The 15,437-nt window shown below is 40.2% G+C and overlaps 1 protein-coding gene across 2 annotated transcripts in view; it reads left to right on the top strand.

Moving 5' to 3' along the window:
• The first annotated feature begins 3,660 nt into the window (after window positions 1-3,660).
• Window positions 3,661-15,437, top strand: part of GRAMD2B (GRAM domain containing 2B) — a 75,427-nt gene continuing 63,650 nt past the window's right edge. For both annotated transcript variants that reach the window (XM_073344843.1, XM_073344846.1), the window contains exon 1: window positions 3,661-3,857. In XM_073344843.1, the coding sequence (XP_073200944.1) occupies window positions 3,733-3,857 (125 nt within the window). In that variant the 5' untranslated portion in view covers window positions 3,661-3,732. The remainder of the gene's footprint in view (window positions 3,858-15,437) is intronic.

Raw genomic sequence — 15,437 nt, forward strand, 5'->3', positions numbered from 1 at the left:
AGATTGACAGAGCCAGAAGGGTACCCAGACGTCACCTACTACAGGACAGGCGCAACAAAGAAATTAACAGAACGCCACTAGCCATCACCTTCAGCCACCAACTAAAACCTCTCCAGCTCATCATTAAGGATCTACTACCTATCCTGAAGGACGATCCCTCACTCTCACAGACCTTGGGAGACAGGCCAGTCCTCGCTTACAGACAGCCCCCCAACCTGAAGCAAATACTCACCAGCAACTACACACCACACAACAAAAACACTGACCCAGGAATTTATCCTTGCAACAAATCCCATTGCCAACTCTGTCCACATATCTATTGAAGGGACACCATCATAGGATCTAATCACATCAGCCACACCATTCGGGGCTCATTCACCTGCACATCTACCAATGTGATATACGCCATCATGTGCTAGCAATGCTCCTCTGCCATGTACACTGGCCAAACGGGACGGTCTCTATGCAAAAGAATAAAGGGACACAAATCAGACGTCAAGAATTATAACATTCAAAAACCAGTCAGAACATTTCAACCTCCCTGGACACTCAATTACAGACTTAAAAGTAGCAATTCTTCAACAAAAAAACTTCAAAAACAGACTCCAATGAGAACTGCAGAACTGGAATTAATTTGCAAACTAGACACCATCACATTAGGCCTGAATAAAGACTGGAAGTGGATGGGTCATTACACAAACCAAAAACTATTTCCCCATGCTAATTTTTTCCCCTACTGTTTCTCACACCTTCTTGTCAACTGTTCGAAATGGGCCACCCTGATTACCACTACAAAAGTGATTTTTTCCTCCTGCTGCTAATAGCCCACTTTAATTGAATTGTCTCATTAGAATTGGTAAGGCAACTCCCATCTTTTCATGTATTGCGTATATATATCTTCCTACTGTATTCTCCACTCCATGCATCTGATGAAGTGAGTTTTAGCCCATGAAAGTTTATGCCCAAATAAATGTGTTCGTCTCTAAGGTGCCACAAGTACTCCTCATTGGTTTTGCTGATACAGACTAACATGGCTACCGCTCTGAAACCTGTCACCTACCTCTGTTACCTAAAACATAATACTGCCATTCCACACTGGAGTTGACTTCATTTCACTGTTTCAAATACTATGGATCTATAGCAAGCATGAAATGTCTGAGTGAAGCAGGACTCTGGCTGAAAGGCAGCTGGCTCAGGCTCAGTTCTAGTAAGATGGTTGGCCAAGAAAGCAGTTCTGAAGAACAGTCAGGAGCTTACCTTGCCTGATGCACAATTTTTTAATTCTGGGGCTTGGCAAGGCTAGACATCTGTGCTTGGGTTGTCAAGCTGCAGCAGCAGCAGTCACCCAGCCTCTGAATGAACTCGGAGGAGTAGGAAACAGAGGTGGCTAAACCATGACAAGGCGTGAATTGGCCATGGCTTTGTTCTTTTGGTCACTTCCACCCTATTCTTTTAAGAAAACTTTAGTCTCCTTTAAAGAACTAATGGCATTGTCATGGTTTTGCTCTGTTTGTTGAAGGGTACCTTTTTATCTGTTTGTTTTCCAAGAAGAGGAATAAAATGCAGAGATACAGTATGGCTAATCAGCCGGTGATTGTAAATCAATTCCATCCAGCAGAACCCTGGGCAACTAAAAGATCTGGATGGCTGGAATTCAAAGATGTAAAATATAGTTCTGAAAAGATCTAACTCATTGGAATTCCAGAAAGTTTAACTCAGGGGAGCAGAAAATTTAAAATAACTTCTTTTTTGGGGGGCGATCATTGTCTGTTATTGCACAGATAATATTTAAGGAGATCAACAGTATAGATTTCACTCATTTTTTAAAACTTCATTTCATAAAATTCTGTCTACAATCTTTTTACATGCCAATTTTGTGTTTGATATGTATTTCTGTTTCTCATATTTTTTTTCTTGTATCACAGTGAACCTAGCTTCCTTATCTTTTCTTTAATATTTTTTTAATGATTTTGAGTTTTTACCTCCAAAGGGATATTCTGGTTTGTATTGATCTTTGCTTCCTCCCTTGTGGTGAAAATCATGGTGTTGTCATAGCTTGTTTTGCCCTCTGTTTTTTCTGTCATTTCTAGTAGATGTAATTACAGTTTGCTTCACATTGATCACAAAACAGATTTTTGTTTTCTAAAACTAAGAGGCTGGGGGGGAGGGTATTAGTTACACAAAGAAACAAAAGTAAATTGTACAGAAAATCATCATAATTTAAACAACATTTATTTTGATTGAATAGTCCAAATTCATTACCATTTGCATTGTTAAAGAATCTGTCTATGGAACTTTAGAATAAGAAGTCAGGTGCATAGATTTAGAATCCATCAGGCAATGGAATCCTCATAGCTAGACCCTTCTATCCAGATTGAAGGTAAAGGGACTCGGTACAGGCATAAGGGTCTGTCTGCATGGGCTGAGGCCTTCGTCCAGGATGATTATAGAAGTTATATTTAAAACAAACTTTTTCACCGTGTACATAGTTTTCTTATATACAATCATTACCACCATCTTCAGCAAACAGGAAACTGTACAACTTGCAGTTAATGGCTGTCAGCTGCCTCTGGAAAGAAAGGGTAAGCAAACTGCTCGTACATTCTTCAACAAAAAAAACTTCAAAAAGAGACTGCAACGAGAAACTGCAGAACTGGAATTAATTTGCAAACTGGACACAATCAAACTAGGCCTGAATAAAGACTGGGAGTGGATGGGTCACTACAAGAACTAAAAACTAATTTCCCCATGCTAATTTTCCCCCTACTGTTACTCACACCTTCTTGCCAACTGTTTGAAATGGGCCACCCTGATTACCACTACAAAAGTGATTTTTCCTCCTGTTGTTAATAGCCCACTTTAATTGAATTGTTTCATTAGAATTGATAAGGCAACTCCCATCTTTTCATGTACTGTGTATATATATTTTGCCTACTGTATTTTCCACTCCATGCATCTTATGAAGTGGGTTTTAGCTTCCCTAAAGCTTATGCCCAAATAAATGTATTAGTCTCTAAGGTGCCACAAGTACTCCTCATTGTTTTTGCTCATACTTCATTGTTATCTGGTGATTTGAATGTTAAAGGCTTATCCACATTTAAATGAGCTGCAACGTCTTCACTTTAAAACATTTATATATATTGATAATTATACTCACATATATACATATGTTAATGTGGATGTGCAATAAAATTGTTTTGATATGCAAAATGATTTAAATATAATAGCTTATATAGTATATAAAGTATACTTTCTTGTTCCTTCTGGGTAATTAGAGTCAGGCTGATAATCCATTAAAATAGTCCATATGCTAGAGTGTATTTCTGTTTGTTTCTGATGCTAACCTTGTCAAAGAAATACTATTTGAAAAAGTGCAATTCTTTTATATACCCTCATTTTCTTTATTTAAATGGCAGAATATTATTACTATTAGCATTAGAGCTACATATGAAAAGTAGTATATACAAGGTAGGGAATAGGACTAGTAGTAATAAGTTCTAAAGTCATATCACACCACACAGTATGGACATATCACTGTGGACAAACGGAAAACCACCTTGTGATGTCATGCTAATATGTTACTTATTAACAGATCTTTAAAAAAAAAAAAAACTAGCTTGAGCTGGATTCACACCAAGAATGCACTTCCTTCCGCAGTGAAAGGCTGAGCTTTTAAAGGATCACTTTGGAGATCGGCTGAATTTGTTGAATTCTGCAGTCAACTCCCTTAAAATGGTGAGAAAAAGGCATTCCCAGGATAAGTCGGTTTTTCATTATGCGAATCAGAACAGCTTCCCAAAGCCCGGTGATGGCTCTCCACTCAGCCTTACAGATAGCATCGGATCAGTGTTTATGAGGTAAGCTCAGTATGTTTCAGACTCTGATTGAGCATTCTGAACCTATTTTATATCTGGAGCGAGAGTAGCAGCAAAAGAGTGGGATGGCACCATAACACCTACACTGCTGGAAACCCTAATAAAGACGTTTAATTTGTAAAGGCAAAGCACACAGTGATAATGATTACAGTTGGATTAGAGACTGCACTTGGTATGCGGGAGTTAGTCTGAAGGGAGCCATGCGGGGGAATTTATGGGGGAGCACAACATTTATGAGATTACAATTCCTTATTTTTGTATAGCAATAATAAGACTAATTAAAAAATAATAAGTAGGACTTTGAATTTATATAGCATTGTCCATCTGAGGATTTCAAAGCTCTTTGCAGTCATTAAGCCTCATGCCAGCCCAGTGAGGGTGCAAGTATTATTTAGAAAGTAAAAGTGGATTTGAATACAAAGTGGATTTAAAGTGTACTAAAACAGGGAAGTAGGTCAAATATTTTCTCAAGCATTATGGCCTGTGGGCAACTTTATAGTGCTTGTTAAATTGAGTTTTAAGAGAAATTCTTAAATTTGCATAATAGCAAAAAGTGCTTGTGTGATGTGACATTTCATAAAGACTCTCTAGTAAAATGTTCTACTGGAAAAGCTCATATTCTAAGTGCCAAATCCAGCTCCTCCTCGGCAGTCACAGAGGTCTCCCAAGCAGCACTACTATCAATCACCACACTATCAGTGTGGTTCCATTGGCCAGTGAAGGTTCTGGATGCCGGGCGGACTGTACAGTGGGTGTACAGCTTCCTGCATGGCATGACATGGCATGCACTCTTCTCTGAGCAGGGGTGGAGTGGGAGGAGCTTACACAAGTGAAGGAAACAGAAAGGGGAAGGCCAGAGGGTCCACTGCTATGTGGATCCTCTCATCCGCCCCTTCTGTGGGCAGGGGTGCTGGAACAATTTGTATAGGCAACAGCAATGAAGATCTGAACTTCACAGCTGACCTTTATCTCTAAAATCTCTACATTCAAATCCCCCAAACTTTAGAAAAGTCTCATGACAAACAGTCAAAAGAAAAAAAGTCCCCTTCAATTACGTCATGCAATAGGGGACAGCCAAAAAATGACAAGTTTTTAAAATGCTTTGAAACCAATGCTAGAAGTCTAAATAATAAGTTGGGTGAACTAGAGTGCCTCGTATTAAATGAGGATATTGATACAATAGGCATCACAGAAAACTGATGGAATGAGGATAATCAATGGGACACAGTGATACCAGGGTACAAAATACATCGGAAGGACAGAACAGCTCGCGCTAGTGGGGAGTGGCACTATATGTGAAAGAAAGTATAGAATCAAATGAAGTAAAAATCTTAAATGAACCAAATTGTACTATAGACTCTCTATGGATAGTAATTCCATGCCTGAAAAATAAGAATATAGCAGTAGGGCTATATTACAGACCACCTGCCCAGGATGGTGTTAGTAACTCTGAAATGCTCAGGGAGATTAGAGAGGCTCTTAAAATAAAAAACTCAATAATTATAATAATGGGGGATTTCAACTATCCCCATATTGACTGGGTACATGTCACCTCAGGATGGGATGAAGAGATAAAGTTTCTTGGCACCTTAAATGACTGCTTCTTGGAGCAGCTAGTCTGGAACCCACAAGAGGAGAGGCAATTCTTGATTTAGTCCTAAGTGAAGCACAGGATCACGTCCAAGAGGTGAATATAGCTGGACCGCTTGGTAATAGTGACCAGAATATAATTAAATTTAACATCCCTCTGGCAGGGAAAACTCCACAGCGGCCCAACACTGTAGCATTTAATTTCAGAAAGGGGAACTACAAAAAATGAGGAAGTTAGTGAAACAGAAATTAAAAAGGTACAGCGCCCAAAGTCAAATCCCTGTAAGCTGCGTGGAAACTCTTTTAAAAGACACCATAATAGAGGCTCAACTTAAATGTATACTCCAATTTAAAAAACATAGTAAAAGAACCAAAAAAAGAGTCACTGTGGTTAAACAACAAAGTAAAACGAGCAGTGAGAGGCAAAAAGGCACCCTTTAAAAAGTGGAAGATACATCCTAATGAGGAAAATAGAAAAGAGCATAAACTCTGGCAAATGAGTATAAAAATATAATTAGAAAGACCAAAAAAGAATTTGAAGAACAGCTAGCCAAAGACTCCGAAAGTAATAGCAAAACATTTTTTAAATACACCAGAAGCAGAAAGCCTGCTAAACAACCAGTAGGGCCACTGGACGATCGAGATGCTAAAGGAGCATTCAAGGATGATAAGGCCATTGCGGAGAAACTAAATGAATTCTTTGCATCAGTCTTCACTGTTGAAGATGTGAGGGAGATTCCCAAATCTGAGCCATTCTTTTTGTGTGACAGATCTGAGGAACTGTCCCAAATTGGGTGTCATTAGAGGAGGTTTTGGAACAAATTGATAAACTAAACACTAATAAGTCTCCAGGACCTGATGATCTTCACCTTCATCTTCACCTTCACCTTCATCTTCACCTTCATCTTCTGAAGGAACTCAAATGTGAAATTGCAGGACGACTAACTGTAACCTATCATTTAAATCAGCTTCTGTACCAAATGACTGGAGGATAGCTAATGTGACACCAATTTTTAAAAAGGGCTCCAGAGGTGACCCTGGCAACTACAGTACCAAGCAAATTGGTTGAAACTATCGTAAAGAACAAAATTGTCACACACATAGATGAACATAATTTGTTGGGAAATAGTCAACTTGGTTTTTGTAAAGGGAAATCATGCCTCACCAATCTACTAGAATTCTTTGAGGGGGTCAACAAGCATCCAGACAAAGGAGATCCAGTGGATATAGTGTATTTAGATTTTCAGAAAGCCTTTGACAAGGTCCCTCACCAGAGGCTCTTAAGCAAAATAAGCAGTCATGGGATAAGAGGGAAGGTTCTCTCATAGATTGGTAACTGGTTAAAAGATAGGAAACAAAGGGTCGGAATAAATGTTCAGATTTCAGAATGGAGAGGGGTAAATAGCGGTGTCCCCCAGGGATCTGTACTGGCCCCAGTCCTATTTAATATATTCCTAAACAATCTGGAAAAAGGGGGTAAACAGTGAGGTGGCAAAATTTGCGGATGATACAAAACTACTCAAGATGTTAAGTCCCAGGCAGACTGCAAAGAGCTACAAAGGGATCTCACAAAACTGGGTGGCTGGGCAACAAAATGGCAGATAAAATTTAATGTTGATAAATGCAAAGTAATACACATTGGAAAACATAATCCTAACTATACATATACAATGATGGGGTCTAAATTACCGGTTACCACACAAGAAAGAGATCTTGGAGTCATTGTGGATAGTTCTCTGAAATCATCCACTCAATGTGCAGCGGCGGTCAAAAAAGTGAACAGAATGTTGGCTGTCTCACCTGAAGCAAATTCTCACCAGCAACCACACAACAAAAACACTAACCCAGGAACCTATCCTTGCAACAAAGCCTGATGCCAACTCTGTCCACATATTTATTCAAGTGACACCATCATAGGACCTAATCACATTAGCCATGCCATCAGGGGCTCGTTCACCCTAACCCTAACCCTAACCCTAAACCCTAACCCTACCAATGTGATATGTGCCATCATGTGCCAGCAATGCCTCTCTGCCATGTACATTGGCCAAACCAGACAGTCTCTACGCAAAAGAATAAATGGACACAAATCTAACATCAGGAATCATAACATTCAAAAACCGGTAGGAGAACACTTCAACCTCTCTGGCCACTCAATAAAAGATTTAAGGGTGACAATTTTGCAACAGAAAATCTTCAAAAACAGACTCCAGTGAGAAACTGCTGAGCTTGAATTAATATGCAAACTAGAAACCATTAACTTGGGTTTGAATAGAGACTGGGAGTGGTTGGGTCATTACACATATTGAATCTATTTCCCCATGTTAAGTATCCTCACACCTTCTTGTCAATTGTCTAAATGGGCCATCTTGATTATCACTACAAAAGTTTTTTTCTCCTGCTTATAATAGCTCATCTTAATTAATTAACCTCTTACAGTTTGTATGGCAACTTCCACCTTCTCTGTATGTATATATATATATATATCTTCTTACTATATGTTCCATTCTATGCATCCGATGAAGTGGGCTGTAGCCCATGAAAGCTTATGCTCTAATACATTTGTTAGTCTCTAAGGTGCCACAAGTACTCCTGTTCTTTTTGCGGATGCAGACTAACACGGCCGCTACTCTGAAACCTATATTTGTTCAGAATGTAAACTCTCACTTAACACAAATGAAGTTCTCATGGTGATAACAGTATCCTTCAGAGACCAGCCCAACCCACTCCGTTGTGTTGCCAAGGCATCATTCAGACAAACTGAAGCAGTAAAGAGAGGGGCCACCTTTCATCTTAAACATATGCTATCTTTGCAGCCCAGTTATGACAACTTATTGAGCAGTGAAACAGTTCACAGTGTTTTAACACACCAAACTTCTCCAGGAGAAGCATTGGTCTGATGTGGCCTGTTATATCTGAGACACATTTCTTACAGGTTCCAAAAGCAAAAAAAAAAAAAAAAAAGTTTGAGACCAATTCTGCCTCAGATGAAATAAATAGTTCAGTAGAAAAGTTTATTATCCACAGTCTTCTCTGCTGTAAAAACAGGGAGGAGCTGACTCAATAATTCATTTTCATTGTTATATTATTTCCTCATTCTGAGATTTTCCTTACACTTTGAGCAACTCATGGTAGGAACCTCCTTTCCTAGACATCTAGAAAAATCTGGGAGCTACCAAAAACAAATAAATGAATAATAATAGCCTCATCCAATTAAAGTCATTGTAGGTCATTAAACAGGCATGACTGGCTTGGTTGGATGTGGAGAACCCCACCCCCTATCCAACCCTCCCTCCCTCCCCCCGCTCCCTGTCTCCTGACTGCCCCGACCCCTATCCACACCCCTGCTCCCTGACAGGCACCCCGGGACTCCCACCCCTATCCAACCACCCTGTCCCCTGACCGCCTACCCCACCCCCTGGAACTTCCGCCCCATCCCACCGCTCCCTGTCCCCTGACTGCCCTCTGGGACCCCCTGCCTCTTATCCAACCCTCCCGCCCCCTTACCATGCCGCTCAGAGCAGCAGGACTGGCAGCCGCGCCGCCTGTCCGGAGCCAGCCACGCCACCACACTGCCCGGCAAGAGCTCACAGCCCCACCGCCCAGAGCACTGGCGGCATGGCAAGCTGAGGCTGCGGGGGCACAGCAGGAGAAGGGCCGGGGGCTAGTCTCCCCAGCCGGGAGCTCAAGGGCCAGGCAGGATGGTTCTGTGGGCATAGTTTGCCCACCTCTGTACTAGGTTCTACTCCTGCTTCTGCCACTGATCTGCTGTGTGAACTTGGATAGGTCACCTTACTTTCAGTTTCTGTTTCCTCTCGCAGCCTTTGTATGTCTTTTTTATTTATTTTATTTAGAAATTCTAAGCTCCTTGGGTCAGGGATTGTCTCTGACTATAAATATATACACAGCCGAGCACAATGAGGCTCTGACCTGGATTGGAACCTCTAGGCACTACTCTAATACAAACAAAAATAAGTAGTAGTAATAGCAGAAAGGAAAAGGTCTTTGGATAAAAGAAAGAGAGGTTAAAATGGCTGGGTTCCACTGTGATTAAAAGATGAGATTTTTGAACTTTAGGTATAAAGGCTACAACAATATACACTGAAGACATATTTTTTTCATAATCTACTTTCCTAATTTTTTATTTGATATTTGTAGTCCTCACAGACTAAGTTTCCCTCAAACACTGGGTGACATGATCTGCAAGGACTTAACTGACATGACTAGAAAGCACTATGGGAGAAATCCTGGCCCTACTAAAGTCAGTGAGAGCTTTGCTATTGATTTCAATGGGGCCAGGATTTCACCTGGTACAAAAACTTATTAGCAGAAGAAAAACTTATTGTCTGTAAGAGTTGGGTATTATTATTATTATTATAAAGCTGTCCCCAACCTGTCGTTTTGGTAATTATCTCCAAGAAGACCTCAGGTATCATATTGTATTTGGGCCTGAAATCCAGACACTGCTTTATTCACAAGAAGGAACTTTACCCAGAAGGAAGAATGGATACTGCATTGATGTTGGTATCCACCAAGAGAAACAGCAGACAGTTTGAGGAGAGCACCTCTGCTGACATGCCTCATAAAAGAAGGAAGGATCAGCCCACAGGTAATGATGATGATAGGAGTCATAACATCCAGGAGGACATCAGCGAGACGGAGGGAATCCATATTTTTGTAGTGTGGGATCATCATATGAACTGGAGCAATATATTTTAATAAGCTGAAGTGGAGGAGCTGTGGAAAAAAGAAGACATGCAGTTCATGCTTGTTAAGCATGACTGTGAAGAAAGGAATTCAATAAAACTATATAAGCTATGTGAACTTGGCTGAGCCTGTAGCGAAAACTGTGCTGTGATTTACCCCACTTTCAGGATAAAGGTCTCTCTATCACTCCATACTGGGTGAATGTTATTAAACTGCTATTCAGCCACTTGCATCAGATGAGTTTGTGAGCATCCTGCCACAAAGCTGTCCCAACATACTGTGGAGGTTCAAACAAATAATATGAACATCAGTCCAATCTTTCTTACTAAATGCAGTCGTTCCTCCCTTAGGATTACTCAGAGGCCACTCACACCTCTATTACGTCCAGGGTATTAACATGCTGCACTTGCTACAGTAAATCAATAGGGGTCAATTAAAATCTCTCTGCAGGATTCCCCTGTCTGGTAGGTAATAAGGTGGGTCAAAAGAAGAACCCAGCCAACCTGTTGCAGTGTTGATGACATTTAATGGGCAACGCATACTATACAAGTAGTTTGAGTGTTTATATAATGGATAACAATGCTGTACTGACCCTTACCAGAGGATGGATTTGGCGTATGATATGCCTGTGGGTCCTTTGTAGAGAAGTGCTGATGATATGGGTGTAAGGTTTTGATTATGTGTTATCACTGTGAGAAGGCACTTGTGTGATGGCCTGTGGGATTAATTTTATGCACATTTCCACTTGTGGATAATAGTGTTTATGTCTCATAGTCGTACCTGCTGACTTCTTATGGCAATCCACAGGGAACAGCACATATACTGACTATGAGTGTGTGCATAGTTGACTTACTTTGTGTCTTTTGTACATATTTTGTATGCTAAATGACTTGCAGATGTTTCACAACCCTTCACTGACTTGCTTGTATGCCTAATAGGCGTGACGCTTTAGCATGTGTGGTAGAATTAGAAGTCGTGCTGCTGTTTCAACATCTTTCCACATGTCTTGCCAGCACAATTTTTATATCTGTGTGGTTGTGGTTAGAGCCTGCCCATGTCTCACATGTGTAAAGCTTAGTGAAAAGTCTTTATCTAATCTTCTCTTTGTCCTTGAAATGACCCTGATAGTAGGATACTGTGAAATATCCTATAGATTCTGACCTCTTGCACATTGCTGGCCATAAAACCTCACACATACCCTCCCCTCCTGCAATAGACCCATAAATTCTGGCTGAGTTACTGGAGTCCTCAAATCCTGATTTAAAGACTTCAAGTTACAGAGAATTCCTACATGGAAGAGAGCACAGCACATGACTGTACATGTGGCCTTGTGACCCAGGAGTTCTTGGGTTCAGGTCCTTCCCCAAGCATAATTTGGTGATCATATTGCTTCTCTGGCTGGCTTTAAGCATCTTATTTTGAGGGTACTTCAGGTCACTGCTTGTTTATCCATGGACTCTTCTAAGTGGATGTTGGTGTGTGCAAGACAACCAGAAAATATGGCTCTTTTCTTAATTATTGGTCTGTGTTTGCCTTACACTTTCCAGGCATCACGATTTTACCTTGGCACTTGGTGTTTAGTGCTAGACAAATTCTTCTGTAAAGTTTCATGGCAGTGTTATGGAGGACTCTGGCCACTGCTGTATTGTAACATAGGCAGTTGGACACACACACACACCCCTATCTTTATGCACTGCATTCACTGTGGTTCTCCACTAGTCCGTTTTAGCATTTTCTAACCTATTTGTTGCATTTCCCAAAATTTTCCTGACTCAAACACTTCTATTAAGCTTTGCACAACTCTTGGCTGTGTCTGTGTACTGTATATCATGTTTCACCTACGCTATGGATGGCAGTGGCACACACAACAGTGGACCTGTGCAAACAACTAGTAACACAGCATTAATAGTTGTCTGCGCAGGGTCCACTATTTTCCTCCCTTGGAATCCAGAAGGGAATGACACACATACTTTGCAAACTATTATCAGTTTCTCCTTTACGTAATCCGAATACTAAATATTCTTATATTGTACGTAACAATTTAACAGGGATGAGCAGAAGCCAGGATGGTTTTGGTTTTGTAAGACCTCATTGTTTCGGTTTTGCAAAACATCATCAGCCTGGTTTTGGTTTCTCAAAACTAATAGTCAGAGATATCAAGAAAACCACATATGAAAGCATGCAGTGAGCCCTCACAGCTGCAAAAATATGAGCATTTAAAATAGTACCATCCTTATTGCAATAATCTCATTAGTAGCTGCCAGTGTAGACAAGAAATCCTGGTTTAAATTGTCTTGGGTGTGGAGGGAGCTCCAAAAGCTGCTACAGTATTGACTATAATGTGGCATCTTTCTATTTTCTGATGTAACTACTGTATTTCAACTCTATATATGAAGGTGCAGAATGATAATGTGTATTTCCCACTTAAACATAAACCTCCTTTTAAAAGAGGAAAAGAAGATACATCAGCTACTCACATGGTCCCCATTACCGTAGTATCCAAATGCTGCACAGAATAAATGCATGGAAGACTCGTATCACTCCTGTGAGGTCGGGACGTGCCCATTGTACAGGTGAGGAACTGAGGCCCAGATCCACAAAGAGATTTAGATGCCATTGAGATCCACAAAAACCCCACTCTTCTGCCTCCTAGACTCACTCAGTGCCAAAAAATTAAATTTTTGCTGTAAAAGTCTTCTAAGGTGCCTAATTTCTGCCTCAGGCATCAGGCACCTGCCTGAGGCAGTGACGCCCAAGACCAATCTCACACCTAAGCCCCAGTGCAATCCTCAAACCAGATGAAGATAGGCATTGATTGTCCTGCCTATCTAACCTATAGTCCATTAGGGGTGCTCTGAGGAGGCCTTCCTTATAAACTTTAGGCCTGCAGTTTGGGTACTCATCCATGCTGTGAGAGACCCCAGTTCAATTTCCCCCCTCTGCCTGATGAAAAGAAGGCATTTGAACAGGGATCTTCCACCTCTCAGTGTTGCACACCTAAGTCCCTTTGTGGATCCAGGTCTAAGTGACTTACCCAAAGTCAGACAGGAAGTTTGTGGTAGAGCGGGGCCTTGAACTCAGTTTCTGGAAGCCTAGGCTAGCTTGCTAGAGTGGCCAAAATTTTGAAATTCAAGCCATATCTTCACTACAAAAAAAAAAAAATGCACGTACACACAGAAAAGATATTCTTAACTAACTTGAGGTAAAAGCTTAGGGCTTGTCTACCCAACACAGCAAACAGCTCTCCAGGGCCTGATATCTAGACCACTAATTGGGTAGGTCCTGCTGATGCACTCTAAAAGGTACCAGAGAAGTAGTAATGGAGTTTCTAATTATGAGATTTAGGATGGGCAAAAACTGTGTCACCTGTGACAGGAACAGCATCTCAGATAGTAACTATATGAATGACTGAAGACTGGCAAGCAGTACTCAAGGGGTTCTCATATATACCTGATGTACTATTGAGCAGTAAGAGTAGCATTGGTGAGCAGGGTTCTGACTACAGCTGTTTTTTTGTTCAACCAAAAAAATTGTTCCAACTTGAAACAAAAAAGCAGAATTTTTTGTTTCTTCAGAACAAAAATTCTGGAAAGTTTCATTTTGAAACCATCAAAGCTTTTCATTTCAATAATATCAAAATATCTCATTTTGACTTTTATATTTCAGTATTATTTTAATGTAAAAGTATAAACAAAATGAATCTAATGGATATTGGAACCAAGATATTTCAACATTATCAAAACAAAACAACAGGAATCATTTTTACTTTCTGTCAAGGTTCCTCCCCCACTCTGAACTCTAGGGTACAGATGTGGGGACCTGCATGAAAAACCTCCTAAGCTTATCTTTACCAGCTTAGGTCAAAACTTCCCCAAGGTACAAAATATTACACCCGTTATCCTTGGACTGGCCGCTACCACCACCAAACTAATACTGGTTACTGGGGAAGAGCTGTTTGGACGCGTCCTTCCCCCCAAAATACTTCCCAAAACCTTGCACCCCACTTCCTGGACAAGGTTTGGTAAAAAGCCTCACCAATTTGCCTAGGTGACTACAGACCCAGACCCTTGGATCTTAAGAACAATGAACAATCCTCCCAATACTTGCACCCCCCCTTTCCTGGGAAATGTTGGATAAAAAGCCTCACCAATTTGCATAGGTGACCACAGACCCAAACCCTTGGATCTGAGAACAATGAAAAAGCATTCAGTTTTTTACAAGAAGACTTTTAATAAAAAATAGAAGTAAATAGAAATAAAGAAATCCCCCCTGTAAAATCAGGGTGGTAGATATCTTACAGGGTAATTAGATTCAAAAACATAGAGAACCCCTCTAGGCAAAACCTTAAGTTACAAAAAAGATACACAGACAGAAATAGTTATTCTATTCAGCAAAATTCTTTTCTCAGCCATTTAAAGAAATCATAATCTAACACATACCAAGCTAGATTACTTACTAAAAGTTCTAAGACTCCATTCCTGTTCTGTCCCTGGCCAAGACGACTACAGACAGACACAGACCCTTTGTTTCTCTCCCTCCTCCCAGCTTTTGAAAATATCTTGTCTCCTCATTGGTCATTTTGGTCAGGTGCCAGCGAGGTTACCTTTAGCTTCTTAACCCTTTACAGGTGAGAGGAGCTTTCCCCTGGCCAGGAGGGATTTCAAAGTGGTTTACCCTTCCCTTTATATTTATGACACTTTCCTATAATTTTTTTTTGTCAAAATAAACATTCATGTAACATGTTTGATTTTGACAAAACTGAATTTTCCAGCAGAAAACTGTTCCTTTGAAAGTGTTTTGACCAACTCTAGTTATGAATTCTCCAGCTTTTACAATCTAGATTGTGTAATAGTGACTGTGGTATCTGAATGATACTAGAAAGAAGATGAGCTCTCCTGGGATGGTCAATAACATTATTCTAGTCACCACCTATCATGGTAGGATTCTTTTTCAGAAATCAGAATTTTTTCAATGTAAAGAAAAAAAAAGACCAGTATGGATCTAATATTTCAGATGCAAAATTAAAGTATAATAAATACAGATTAATCTTTGCAGCACTGTTCACAGCAAGTCTATCGGAAGCATTCAGAATATCTTATAGCTCACTGTCTTTTAAGTACATGTAGGGCTGAGGAAATATGAGGCCACATTTTGGGCCTAGGTGCTTATTTATAGTATATTAATATTTATATCCTATGTTTAAACCAATATTAATTCAGTTTTGTTTAAATGGAAACAAACTGCACCATTAGGGAGAGCTGTTCA

This window comes from Lepidochelys kempii, chromosome 5, assembly GCF_965140265.1.
Source record: "Lepidochelys kempii isolate rLepKem1 chromosome 5, rLepKem1.hap2, whole genome shotgun sequence".
NCBI lineage: Eukaryota > Metazoa > Chordata > Testudines > Cheloniidae > Lepidochelys > Lepidochelys kempii.